At 42.6% G+C, this 14477-nt stretch overlaps 2 protein-coding genes across 2 annotated transcripts; both read left to right on the top strand.

The window, feature by feature from the left end:
* The first annotated feature begins 307 nt into the window (after nucleotides 1-307).
* Nucleotides 308-1261, top strand: LOC108802445 (olfactory receptor 5B12-like). The gene has a single exon (XM_018574300.1). It carries the CDS (start codon nucleotides 308-310, stop codon nucleotides 1259-1261), a length of 954 nt encoding a protein of 317 aa, XP_018429802.1.
* A 7902-nt stretch (nucleotides 1262-9163) lies between these two features.
* LOC108802444 (olfactory receptor 5B12-like) lies at nucleotides 9164-10117 on the top strand. Its single transcript, XM_018574299.1, has one exon. It carries the CDS (start codon nucleotides 9164-9166, stop codon nucleotides 10115-10117), a length of 954 nt encoding a protein of 317 aa, XP_018429801.1.
* The last annotated feature ends 4360 nt before the right edge of the window (nucleotides 10118-14477 follow it).

Raw genomic sequence — 14477 nt, 5'->3', positions numbered from 1 at the left:
AATGGAAATAAAAAGTCAGATTATTATTTCTGATGCGGCAGCACACACTGACTTCTCTCTCCATCTCGGTGATTTGATCAATGTCGGAGATTTCTGATCATGTTTTGTAATATTTGGCATTGCTGATAGAAATTAGAAACTGGTTCATGTTTTCTACACCAAAACACAACATTTTGATATTTTGTTGCAGAATTTCTGTATTGGATACTTTATATTCCCATACATCAAGTCCTACAACATACTGAAGAGGTGAATTTTGTTTTCTGTATTAATCTCATAAATAAAAAGTATGAATGAAAATATAGCAATGTGGAATCAGACAATTCTGAATGAATTATTCCTCTCTGGACTGTCCGATATTCCGGCTCTTCAGCTCCCTCTCTTCCTCTTCTTCCTTCTCATCTACCTTCTGACATTAATCTGGAATTTGCTGATCATCTCCCTCATAGTCACTGACTCTCACCTCCACACCCCTATGTATTTCTTCCTTGGGAACCTGGCCAGTCTGGACCTCTGCTGTTCCTCGGTCACCGTCCCACGAATGTTATTTGACCTTCTCACCCAGAGAAGAAAGATTACTATAACGGCTTGTATATCCCAAGTCTTCTTCTTTATATTCGTTGCTGACTCTGAGGTTTTCCTGTTGTCTGTCATGTCCTATGATCGATATAATGCCATTTGTCAGCCATTACATTACATACAGATCATGAGATGGAAAGTGTGTGTACGCTTGGTGTCCATTGTGCGGTGTATCGGTGTTATCCACTCTTTAGTTCACACACTTGGTGCTTTAAATTTAACATTCTGTGAACCAAATATTGTAGAAAGTTTCTTCTGTGACCTTCCTCAGTTGTTACAGATCTCCTGCAGTGACATCTTCATCAACATTCTGCTCATCTTTATCTTTGGCTCCTTCCTTGTAGGTGGTTCCCTAATACTGACCATCCTGCCCTATGTCTCTATATTCAAAACTGTCCTGAAGATGCAAGTTAAGGGTCAAAGGAGTAAAGTTTTCTCTACGTGTTCCTCTCATCTGACAGTGGTCTTCACATTTTATTCCTCGGGTTTTTTAAATTATTTTCGCCTAGGCACCAATAATCACTATGCTGCTGACAAAGTGTTGCCTATCTTTTATGCCGTGATTGTTCCGCTCCTCAACCCTCTGATATACAGTCTGAGGAACCAGGATTTCAGAGCGGCATTTCAAAGTGTTTTTTTCAGGAATATCTTCCAAACAAAATTCAGAAATCATCTTAGCTAAACCCTGATTTGTAGATATTAGAAAGATACAAAAGTACCTTCTTAAGTCCCATTGGGGAGATTTCCCTTCACTTCCTTTCCCAAGAATAGAGAAGGAAGTGATAATTAATTTCTCCCAAGAGATTGGAAGTCCCCACTTAGACAGTAGTCACAGGAAGACACATTCCCATGATCATATTTCTCCTTACTATTAGTTCTGGTGCCAGTCATAACATTTTAGATTTCTCATGACTTTTGCCGCCTGGCTTCCTTAATGGGACTTCTGATATCGGTATTCGGTATCGGTGAGTACCAGAAAAAAAATATCGGTACTCATACTTGATGCCGAAAAGCCGGTATCGGTGCATCCCTACTATATACAATGCTGTAATTTACATACTATTAAACATCCCGATCTGTATTGACATATAATTAGATAAACATTGTTTTTTTCAGTAGGTGAAAAAAGATGGTAGGGCAGGAAAAGTCATGAAAGGTTTGTCCTGGGCCCACCAATATTAAAATGCCCAGATCTGTAGCTTTGTAGAGGTATCTGCAGCTTATTACCACTGGTGCCAAATAACCCATATGCATAGAGATGCACTAAAACTATATGAAATTCCAGACTCCGCAACACCACAGTCAGAGAATGCTCTGTTCTTTATTGTTATACGTTGTTACGCTGTGAAATGTATACTCATCTTCCTTTGTACAGAGCCAAAAAAAAGTCTAGAAAAGAAAAATGTAAGTCGATGGAGAGACCCTCCGCACTCCCCACAGCAGTCCCGGCCAGATAAGAAAAAAGTGGTGCTCGCAGTGATGAATTACCACGGATGGCACCGTGCACACACAGGAAAGTCAGGAAATCACCAGCACTCAGTAGTAAAGATAAATATGTCCCTTTCATTGGACAGAAAGCGTCACAGACATCCAAATAAACCGACGTTTCGGGGGCCGCGCAGGGTCCCTTCCTCAAGGCAGGAAGGGACCGTGCATTCCTCAAGGCAGAACTCGACATATCAGGTCAATGCTCTGTTTAATTCTCAGACGCTTGGAATCTTTTCACGCTGTCTTGCTGCTGATCCTATACTCTATAGTCACTTATAGATCAGCAATTCTGATTTACTGCCAGTGGGTGAAGGACATTATCATGATCAGTGACATATGCCTGCTGCTAGATTCTCAGGAATAGATCAAGAAAAAGATGTATTTCCTGTAGTTGGCCAACAACTTTTCACAATGTAGATGGCAATCTAAAGAAAATGTAATAAAAAGCTGAAAGAAAGAATATTCTGCTTTACTCTCTTACATTTGTAGGAAGATTATCACCTGTTGGGCCCGGTGTCAGAGCATTGTAGTTTATATACAAGTTTGTAGTTTCTGTTGTGTGATGTCATGGTTCATGTTCACAATGTGACTCAACCAGGTAATGCAGCACATTTATGAAGAAGTTGCACCAACTTTACACCCGGAATGAGTTTGTCCCCCCTCAGCATTTGTCCTTATACCTCCCCTATAAGGGCACGGCTCTGCACTGAGGCAGATTCATACACTGTGAGCTCCTCTACAGACAATCAATTATGCTTTGAAAGCATCTCTGTGTCTTCTTTACTCACCAACTGACCTTCATTGATCCTGGGAATGTCCAAGAGGAAGCAGCAGTCTGGTGGTGGTCCAGTCTCAGATGTAATGGAAGCTCTTAAGGAAGTTGAGACTTGTAAATGGTCTACAAGTGTCATTGACTGAGCCAATCGATGGATTGTGTGCGAATGTTCTCATTTACCAATCAATTTTTTAAAATGTTTTCAGTCAATAAAAATGATCTTAGGTTACAGTCACATAAAGACCAACTTTTTAAAGGTCTCAACATTCAGCCAAGAGAGAGACAAATGTGGATAGTCACAGGTCAAGGAAAAGGTAAAATATAAACCTATGTTCCATTAAGTAACAAAATAAACAGTTAATCTCTTGTATATCAGGCCCGGTAAATAAATAATAGTATGAATGAAGGGTAGGGGTTGGCTGTTACCCACTTCCCCAGGAGAAGGGGGATGCCTCATGTTATTTGATCATTGAGCATTGTCAGTGTGGTAGACTAAACTTGATTTGGGGGATCATCTGCACCTAATCTGCTTTGCTGGTTGGAAGGATAGGGGCATAAACATGAAACTGATAAGATTGTAATCAGACAACGGGGTATGCTTGCAGACAGTGCAGATGCGGGAGAACACAAGGTCAAGGGTGTTGCTATCAGAGTAAGTAGAATGATGTATCCAATGTGATAGGCCGAAGGAAGAGGTTGAGGAGTTGAGAAGTAGTGCGGGGTGTTAACATTTACAAGGAGGTTAAAATCACCAAGGATGATAGTGGAGGTAGTCAGGCATAAAAGAAGTGTGACACCAGTCCTAGAGTGTCACACTTGCTGTAGTTGCAACGTATGGGATCACAACTGCGGAGTGCAGCAGTAGGGTGGTGTGTGGAGACGGCATCTCAGGCTCGAGTCCCAGGCGTCACTCCCAATCTTTAGCGGGGAGTTTGGGACTCTAGCATCACAGCCGTATGTAACAAAAAAGGGTTAAATGCAGGGCTATTGCGTCATAGCCTAGGTTACCAATGACTAACCAAAACAGGAGGTACGTTTGCAGATTTATAGATAGTGAATTGCCACTTAGCCTCAGATATGCCAGGGATTTCCCCAAAAGAAACAGTTCAGCGGTAATCAATACAGTCTGTATCCACACAAGCTTTAACGAGCAAAGGTCTGGTTTAAGGCTTCCCCGGAGGGGTACTTACGCTTTGGTGCTTCAGATAGAGGTGCAAGGTGCAGGTCCACAGGCTGATCAATAGGGGCCCTCCCCAGGCAGGGCTGAAAGTCTCAGAGGCTAGGTATGGCTTGGTTCAGGTGTCAGGAGGCTGCAGGCGTTCTGACTCCAATAGTGGAATGCCATGCTGCCTCAGCTGGGGCTTTAAATAGCCCAGGGATGTGGGAGGAGCCAGCCACCAGAACGAACGGCTTCCGCGTTCCACCGTGGAACGCAGGCCGCTCGCTCCACAATCCGGAAGTCGAGTGGCTTCCGCGTTCCACCGTGGAACGCAAAGCGGCCGTCCCTGCAATTGGAGAGACCTGAGCGGTCTGACCCCTCGGGACTCGTTACATAGAGCAATCCTTAGATAAACTTTGGGAAAGCAGACAAGTCCATGGAAATTCAAAATAGGAGCGGGACAGAGAGGTAGGTGTGGGCATAACGTGGAAAGTGGTGTGTAGGAATAGTAGGAATCCAACTTCCCTTTTCTCTACTGGATCTGGGTCAATGAGTCTTTTGGTCCTTGTTCCTTTAGATGTAGGTACACTGCTGAATCCTGACCAGAGGGTTTGGCTCTTCTATGCTGTGCCATACTCTGGTGTAGCTGCTGTTTTGTTTCACCGAACTGGGTGAACCAGATGTTGCCTCAGTGTATTGCCGGGTGTAAAGCAGACAGGTATGTGATGTTTTTTTAAAAACAATTCTGAGTTTCAATTCAGCTACATATGGGATGACGCATCCTAGACAGGGAGGAGGACTGGTTTAAAAGAGGTGGGAAAGAGGCCATTTATGTAAAAATGGAGAAGCCAAGCTTGAGTAGAGTTGGGGGGGGGGCTGAGACATCTATTGTCTGCACATACAATGCTGTATAACTCCTCTCTCTCTGGGCAGGTTTATAACACCTCCTAGACTCCAATTCTGCAAATGCAATCACCACCTGGTTGTGACTAATAGATTATGTGGATTGGAGCGACATTCACCATATTTATTCCCAGAGCATTTTTTGTACAAGTCATTCTGAATTGAGAAAGCTGGTCGGATGTCCAGTGAAACGTCTTCAAGAAAAATACAGAAAGTCCAGTTGCCTTGACTTATTTTTTACAGATATACCAAGACCTGGGTGAATGAACCTTCACAGACATGCATCTCTGATAGTATGGGGGTGTATTAGTGTGTATGGAATGGACATCCCTGATGGTATGGGGGTGCATTAGTGTGTATGGAATGGACATCTCTGATAGTATGGGGGTGTATTAGTGTGTATGGAATGGACATCTCTCTTGCTATGGGGGTGCCTTAGTGTGTATGGAATGGGCATCTCTGATGGTATGGGGGGCATTAGTGTGTATGGAATGGACATCTCTGATGGTATGGGGGTGCATAAGTGTGTATGGAATGGGCATCTCTGATAGTATGGGGGTGTATTAGTGTCTATGGAATGGACATCCCTGATGGTATGGGGGTGCATTAGTGTGTATGGAATGGACATCTCTGATGGTATGGGGGTGCATTAGTGTGTATGGAATGGACATCCCTGATGGTATGGGGGTGCATTAGTGTGTATGGAATGGACATCTCTGATGGTATGGGGGTGCATTAGTGGGTATGGAATGGACATCTCTGATGGTATGGGGGGCATTAGTGTGTATGGAATGGACATCTCTGATGGTATGGGGGTGCATTAGTGTGTATGGAATGGACATCTCTGACGGTATGGGGGTGCATTAGTGTGTATGGAATGGACATCTCTGATGGTATGGGGGTGCATTAGTGTGTATGGAATGGGCAGCTTGCACATCTGGAAAGGCCTCATCACTGCTGAAAGATATATCCGGGTTTTAGAGCAACGTATGCTCCCATCCAGACGACGTATTTTTCAGAGAAGGTCTTGTATATCTCAGCAGGACAATGCTAAACCTCATACTGCATCTATGACACCAGCATGGCTTTGTAGTAGAAGAGTCCGAGGGCGGAGCCTGCCTACGGTCCAGACCTTTCACCAAAATATTTGGCGCATCTTTAAACGAAAAATACGACAAAGAAGACCTGGGACCTGCTGAGCAGTTAGATTCCTATATCAGGCAAGAATGGGACAACATTCCTCTCCCAAAGCTCCAGCAACCGGTCTCCTCACTTCCCAGACATTTACAGAGTGTTGTTAGAAGAAGAGGGGATGCTACACCGGGGTAAACACAGCCCGTTCCCAACTTTATTTGAGACGTGTTGCTGCCATCAACTTCAAAACCATCTTATTTTGTTTCTTAAAATTTTCAATTTTCTCAGTTCTAACATTTGATATGTTTTCTAATTTCTATTGTGAATACAATTCGGGTTTATGAGATTTGCAGACCATTGCGTTCTGTTTTTATGTAGATATTACACAGCGCCCCAACTTTTGTGGAATTGGGGTTGTAGTTTATCAACTCTGTCATTTATCGTGACTTTTCTTTTTAGTGATTGAAGACGTCCATAATATTCTGTAATACTCTAAATTAGACAAAACGGGCAACAAAACTATAACCGAGGCCAACATGAGGATGAACGTTCCTTAGATTCCTCCACTCCATTATATTCCCCTTTCCTGTGGTTTTTTGTTTGTTTCAGTGTTTCCATTTTGCTCAGTTGCCCCACATTTCACCTCTTTCTATTGTCACATCCATTGATGGTATGGGGGTGCATTAGTGGGTATGGAATGGCATCCCTGATGGTATGGGGGTGCATTAGTGTGTATGGAATGGACATCTCTGATGGTATGGGGGTGCATTAGTGGGTATGGAATGGACATCTCTGATGGTATGGGGGGCATTAGTGTGTATGGAATGGACATCTCTGATGGTATGGGGGTGCATTAGTGTGTATGGAATGGACATCTCTGACGGTATGGGGGTGCATTAGTGTGTATGGAATGGACATCTCTGATGGTATGGGGGTGCATTAGTGTGTATGGAATGGGCAGCTTGCACATCTGGAAAGGCCTCATCACTGCTGAAAGATATATCCGGGTTTTAGAGCAACGTATGCTCCCATCCAGACGACGTATTTTTCAGAGAAGGTCTTGTATATCTCAGCAGGACAATGCTAAACCTCATACTGCATCTATGACACCAGCATGGCTTTGTAGTAGAAGAGTCCGAGGGCGGAGCCTGCCTACGGTCCAGACCTTTCACCAAAATATTTGGCGCATCTTTAAACGAAAAATACGACAAAGAAGACCTGGGACCTGCTGAGCAGTTAGATTCCTATATCAGGCAAGAATGGGACAACATTCCTCTCCCAAAGCTCCAGCAACCGGTCTCCTCACTTCCCAGACATTTACAGAGTGTTGTTAGAAGAAGAGGGGATGCTACACCGGGGTAAACACAGCCCGTTCCCAACTTTATTTGAGACGTGTTGCTGCCATCAACTTCAAAACCATCTTATTTTGTTTCTTAAAATTTTCAATTTTCTCAGTTCTAACATTTGATATGTTTTCTAATTTCTATTGTGAATACAATTCGGGTTTATGAGATTTGCAGACCATTGCGTTCTGTTTTTATGTAGATATTACACAGCGCCCCAACTTTTGTGGAATTGGGGTTGTAGTTTATCAACTCTGTCATTTATCGTGACTTTTCTTTTTAGTGATTGAAGACGTCCATAATATTCTGTAATACTCTAAATTAGACAAAACGGGCAACAAAACTATAACCGAGGCCAACATGAGGATGAACGTTCCTTAGATTCCTCCACTCCATTATATTCCCCTTTCCTGTGGTTTTTTGTTTGTTTCAGTGTTTCCATTTTGCTCAGTTGCCCCACATTTCACCTCTTTCTATTGTCACATCCAAACTTTCTTTCAGTAAATATGAAGAACTTAAAGTTACATTTTTTTGTAATGTTAGAAGGGGGTACATAACCCTGTCTGTACTGTGCTGGCTCGTTTCATTATAATTTGTACAGTAGATTTGAACACTGTCTGTCCTAAGAAAGACAAAGGAATACAACCCTGGCTTCTGCATTGTTCATGTTAGTAAAGTTAAGCAGAGAAGCACAATCCACACATTTCAGTCCCAATCACTGTGAAGGTGCTCAGCAATTTTTCCTGCTGCAACAAAACATCTACAGGTGAAACTGGAATAATTAGAATATCGTGCAAAGTTCATTTATTTCACTAATGCAACTGAAAAGGTGAAACTAATATATGAGAAAAGACTCATTACATGCAAAGCAAGATAGTTCAAGCCGTGATTTGTCATCATTGTGATGATTATGGCTTACAGCTCATGAAAACCCCAAGAACCCCAAATCCACAACCTCAAAAAAGTAGATTATTACATGCAATCAATAAAACAAGGATTTTACATAGAACAATATCGGACCTCTGTAAAGTACAAGCATGCATATGTACTCAGTACTTGGTTTGGGGCCCTTTTGCAGAACCTACTGCCATTACTTTTGCACGATATTCTAATTATTCGAGTTTCACCTGTAAAAGTTAAGCAATTTGTTTTTAAAAAATATGTTTTCGGTATTCTGTGTGAATGGGAAAACAGAACAAACATACAGAGGGGTTTTCTCAAATGTGACTGCAAAAGTGGAATTGAACTTATAGTGTTGGACAAGCCGGCTATTTTTTCAGTTTTGGATGGTGTGGAGAAGTCTAAGAACCCCTGTCCGGTTGTTGCTGCAATCCATTGATCTGTTAGAGAGACTTACACTCATTTCTGTCCCAGTGACCATGGATTTACCACACTAAAGGTGAGACAAAATCTGCACAGATTTAAATCTAATTTAGGGTCCTGTTATTACGGCCGGGACTCCCAGAACTACAACACCAATGAAAATAAAAAGTCAGATTATTATTTCTGATGCTGCAGCAAACACTGACTTCTCTCCATCTCGGTGATTTGATCAATGTCGGAGATTTCTGATCATGTTTTGTAATATTTGGCATTGCTGATAGAAATTAGAAACTGGTTCATGTTTTCTACACCAAAACACAACATTGTGATATTTTGTTGCAGAATTCCTGTATTGGATACTTTAAATTGCCAGAAATCAATTCCTACAACATACTGAAGAGGAGAATTGTGTTTCCTGTATTAATCTTATAAATAAAAAGTATGAATGAAAATATTGCAATGGTGAATCAGACAATTCTGAATGAATTATTCCTCTCTGGACTGTCCGATATTCCGGCTCTTCAGCTCCCTCTCTTCCTCTTCTTCCTTCTCATCTACCTTCTGACATTAATCTGGAATTTGCTGATCATCTCCCTCATAGTCAGTGACTCTCACCTCCACACCCCTATGTATTTCTTCCTTGGCAACTTGGCCAGTTTGGACCTCTGCTGTTCCTCGGTCACCGCCCCACGAATGTTATTTGACCTTCTCACCCAGAGAAGAAAGATTACCAAAACGGCTTGTATATCCCAAGTCTTCTTCTTTTTATTATTTGCATTCTCTGAGTCTGTTCTGCTGGCTGTCATGTCCTATGATCGATATACAGCCATTTGTCAGCCATTACATTACACACAGATCATGAATTGGAAAGTGTGTGTACAGTTGGTGTCCATTGCGTGGTGTCTCGGTTCTTCCTATTCTTTAGTTCACACACTTGGTGCTTTAAATTTAACATTCTGTGAACCAAATATTGTAGAAAGTTTCTTCTGTGACCTTCCTCAGTTGTTACAGATCTCCTGCAGTGACATCTACATCAACATTCTGCTCATCTTTGTCTTGGGAGGCTTCCTTGGAGCTGGTTGTATAATACTGACCATCTTCCCCTATGTCTCTATATTCAAAGCTGTCCTGAAAATGCAAGTTAAAGGTAAAAGAAGTAAAGTTTTCTCTACGTGTTCCTCTCACCTGGCAGTGGTCTTCATATTTTATTTTTCAGGTTCTTTTGATTATTTTCGCCCCGGCACTAATAATCACTATGCCGCTGACAAAGCGTTGCCTGTCTTTTACACGGTGATTGTTCCGCTCCTCAACCCTCTGATATACAGTCTGAGGAACCAGGATTTCAGAAAAGCATTTAAAGTGGTTTTTTTTATGAATTTCTTCCAAACAAAATACAGAATCCATCTTAGCTAAACCCTGATTTGTAGATCTTAGAAAGACATAGAAGTACTTTCCCCATTGGGGAGATATCCCTTCACCCCCCAAGCATGACAGGAAGTAAGAATTCAATTTCTCCAAAGTGATAGGAAGTCCCCTCTATGACAGTAGCCAATAAAGTTCCTATATTTAGATTTCACCTTACTTCTTTCTTCCATTGTTCTTGTTCTGTTGTCAGCTATATAAAAGTTTGATTTCCAATCGCTCTTTTGATCAAGAAAACAATAAACTTGCCCTGGGCATCGCAGACTGGGTCCTGAAATCTTAGGACTGAACAGCTGCATGTTCAAAAGCACTTAATTGAACATTTATAAAGTGAATTTTTACATCCCCCCCACCACTTCCACCCACTAACTCATTCACTGCCCAGGACATTGCCATTCATTTCAAAAACAAGATAGATGCAATTTAGCGGGTGAGGGTAGCCGGGGTTCAATATAGACTTGAAAAACCTAATGTAAATAAAGCATTAGGACCAGATAACCTGCACCCCAAGGTACTTAAAGAACTCAGCCAGGTTATAGCGAGACCGTTATTCCTCATTTTCAAGGACTCCTTAATGACTGGTAGGGGACCAAGTAACTGGCAGGAAGCTACGGTAGTACCGATATTCAAAAAAGGGTCAAAATACCAACCTGGGAACTACAGACCGATCAGTCTATCATCAATAGTATGCATACTCCTCAGAGAACGTAACATACAGGGATACAGGTACCCTTACAAACAATATCATACAGGGACTAGTACACATGCATACACATGCAGAATCACATACATACACGCAATAGGTTGAACTTGATGGACCTGTGTCTTTATTCAACCTCAAATACAATGCAACTATGTAATAATTTGTCATGTGATCTGCACTGTACAGTCATCTTCAACAATGAATGCATCAGGTCCACCACAATATGTATTAGTTAGAGGAGGCTGCAAATCGTTTCTCTGACACCTGCCTTACCACCTGCCCCTGGACCCTGTTCCCTCACCACTACTCCGGTCACCCTCTTGTTCTATCCTACACTCTCTTGCTCACATCTACAATCTTTTCTTCTCTACCTGCATCTTCCCCTTCCCTCTAAAATTTGCACTGGTCAACCCATACCAAAGAAATCCTCACTGGACATCTCCAACCTGAAGAATCTCAGACCAATCTCCTTACCTCTGTTCCCCTCTCAACCCCTTACAGTCTGGCTTTTGCCCCCCAACACTCCACTGAATCTGCCCTGCTAAAACTCACTAATGACTGCTAAAAACAATGTCCAAAACTCCACTCATTTGGCCTCCAAGACTCTGCTCTCTCATGGTTCTCCTCCTACCTATCTTAGTGCTCCTTTAGATTCACCTAGCAATCTACCACCTCCTTTCCTCTTCCTCTTTCGATGTTATTTGAGTATCTGTCCTCAGACCCCTTCTTTTCTCTAGCTACACCTTCCAATACCATCTCTATGCTAATGACATACAAATATATTTCTCCACCCCACAGCTCACACCTTTGCTCTACTTGCACATCACAAATTTACTTGCTGACATATAAGTTAGGATGTCACACTACTTTTTAGAAACTCAATCGTTTAAAAACTGAGCTAATGATATTTCCAACTTCTCCCATGCTTGCCTCCAGGTCTCTCCCATTCTCTGAAACTCCCTATCCCAACATTTTGAGCTATCACCTATCCTGCCTTCTGTAACAAGGGCACTCGACTGTATTCCAGAAATGCAAGTAAAACGCAGTTTATTAAGGGCAAGCACAAAAAGTCTCCATCAACAGGGTAGCCTTCCCCTGTTACAGAAGACAGCTTCCAGCAGCAACATCAAAGATAGTCTTTTGTTCACACAAAGGCTAACATTTATGTACTGTTCATGATACTCTCACTGCTCTCCCAGCAGTGTGTCCAACAGGTCCCTTGGGTCACCGACCTTCCTGACCTCTCCCGGCCTCCCCCGGCTTTTCCCCGTGCGACCAGCACGCACCTGAGTCTGCTGTGGCTGTGTGCCTCCTGCACACACACAACTCTAACACAACTCTCCAACACAACTCTGGTCCAGACTCCTAATAAGGTCGCTCTCAGCCACTTGATCAGCCCAAGCTGGTCATTGGTAACACCTGGCCCCAGGACTGGAGATCTCATCCCACCCAGAGCTCTAAGAGATCTCCAGATCCCAGCTACAATTAGGAAAACCTGGAAGGACCTGAAAAGCCAGGCTCTTCCTTAAAACAGTCTTTACATTCTGGACCCTCTCAGCCCCTTTGGCTGAGAGTCCTGGGTGCCAATGTTGCTATACTACGCCGCGGCATTGCCATGCACTGCCACACTGCCTAGCCTACTCCCCCCCAGCAATAATAAAAAAAAGACATGGGATTCTCCTTAATATTATAACCAGACTCTTTTCCAAGTATGCAACCTGGGTGGACAGGAAAAGCAAGGCAGCGAGCATACAGCCCCCCTTTCTTGTACCATACTAGGCCAAATGACTTTCCACAATGAGTAGTACCTTGCAAGGGGCAAAGGAGTGGGGCAAAGCCCCCTTTTTTGCCCAGTACCCTGGTCCCAATGTTGAGGGTCAATGGCCAATTTCCCACCACCGTGAACTACAAATAGGAGGTAGGGGTAAATGTATGGTGGAATCTGGAAGCCTACTTTTTTTAGGGGGTCACTAAATATCTGCCCCCATACTCATTAGAATGAGTACAAGGGCACATAATAATCCAACGGTGATCAGATTCAATTTCACTTTTTGGCTGATTTTCGATCTCTTTCGCTGAACTGCCCGAGAATCGAAAACAGACATTTTGGACTAAAAAATTTTTTTGTTTTGTTTAAAAGGCTTAAATACGTTTATTATTACACGCATGCGCAGGGCAAAAATAAATAGTTTTCTTATGAAACAAATGAAAACGAAAAACTTCCCTTTCGTTTCATCAAAAGATTGAGAGACTAGACACGTGCGACTCGTTTCATTCCGAATCTAAAATTTGGACGATGTTTCGGAAATTCAGAGATTTGAATGTATCCAAATTCCGAATTACAGATATAATGAATGCAAACGAATCCGAATTTCCAATTCCTAAATTAGTTAGCGGTAGTCTGTAGGAACTTTCGTTTGTTGGACGAAATTTCGTTGCAGCAAAGTGACATTTGAGAAAAAAACATAAAAAATTCCCCTCAAATGTCACTTTGCTGCAACGAACGAATGAAATGAAAACGAAACGAAACGTCATGCAGACTACGGCTAACTAATTTCGCCCCCATCCAAATCCCGAAAAACAAAATACCGGCAAAAAATTTTTTGCCGGTGCGCATGTCTATGTTTGACTTTTGGTAGAAGCCATGAGAAACTCTAAGCTGTTCTGCTGCAATGAGCTTGTATTGTTATAGCTGAAGACAAAGGTTGTAAGTAGAGGAGGAAATGGTTCACACCAAATGGTTTTCCATCCACCTTCATCAGGCAAACACGGGTTACCTTATCAAGGTGCCATGTGTCCTGAAACATTGCTTACACTGTGATAAATAAGAAGCTCCATCTTGATCATATCATGTGCATGTTGTAGCAGAAAAACAAATACCACATTGGGTCAGTGCTGTCTCCTCTTCCTTTCATGTACAGACTAGATTATTCACTGAATGACTCAATCTGAAACTTCAAATTAGAACTAAGCAGGTAACCAATCTGATGACATCTGTGATCTGATGGTATGGCAGCTAGGCATTCCACATTATGTAAACACTGAGAAAATTCGGGGAAAATAGGCCTCTGTAGTAGCCGAGGTAAGGTGTTGTTGTGCATTATGTTGTCAAGTATGTACATGACTGTCAGGGTTCCGCCCACTGACTTTACTGGTTTGCAGCATTCTGGCTTGGCTGCCATTTCACTCACCTGTCTCCTTCCTTGCTCGAGCAGACTCTGGAACCTTGCTCACTACTCCCGGGCTCTCTTATGCCCTGATAGGAAAGCATCATCTGAGTGAGTCAGATGGGAGTTTCCTGTATATACCTAATATATATATACCACTCAGTCCAGTCTGACCTTGCCCTTGTGTGAGCTTCCTGCTAGTGCTTTCCTGCTGCTCTGAGTATCCTGATTCTGTGTATGACCTGATCCTGGCTGACGTTCTCCTCTGGCTCCTGCTTGTGGCTTGTTCCTGACAACGCTGATTTCCTGGCTCATGGCTTGTTCCTGACGACACTGATCTCTGTGTTCCTGACCTGGCTTTGATGACTACCCACTCTGGCTCCTGACTCCGGCTTGTTCCTGTTTAAGACTCTGCTTGCTCCTGTGGACAGACAAAATCCTTTTTGTCTGTTCTCTTTGATTAACGTCGGAACACCCCCCC

This window comes from Nanorana parkeri, unplaced genomic scaffold, assembly GCF_000935625.1.
Source record: "Nanorana parkeri isolate BGI_ZX_2015 unplaced genomic scaffold, ASM93562v1 scaffold2866, whole genome shotgun sequence".
NCBI classification, from domain to species: Eukaryota; Metazoa; Chordata; class Amphibia; order Anura; family Dicroglossidae; genus Nanorana; species Nanorana parkeri.
Note: the sequence above shows the minus strand (reverse complement) of the source record. Positions and strands in the feature narration are given on the sequence as shown.

Coding starts and splice junctions, on each gene's coding strand:
- LOC108802444 (XM_018574299.1), top strand. CDS start 9,164: ATGGTGAATCAGACAATTCTGAATGAATTATTCCTCTCTGGACTGTCC.
- LOC108802445 (XM_018574300.1), top strand. CDS start 308: ATGTGGAATCAGACAATTCTGAATGAATTATTCCTCTCTGGACTGTCC.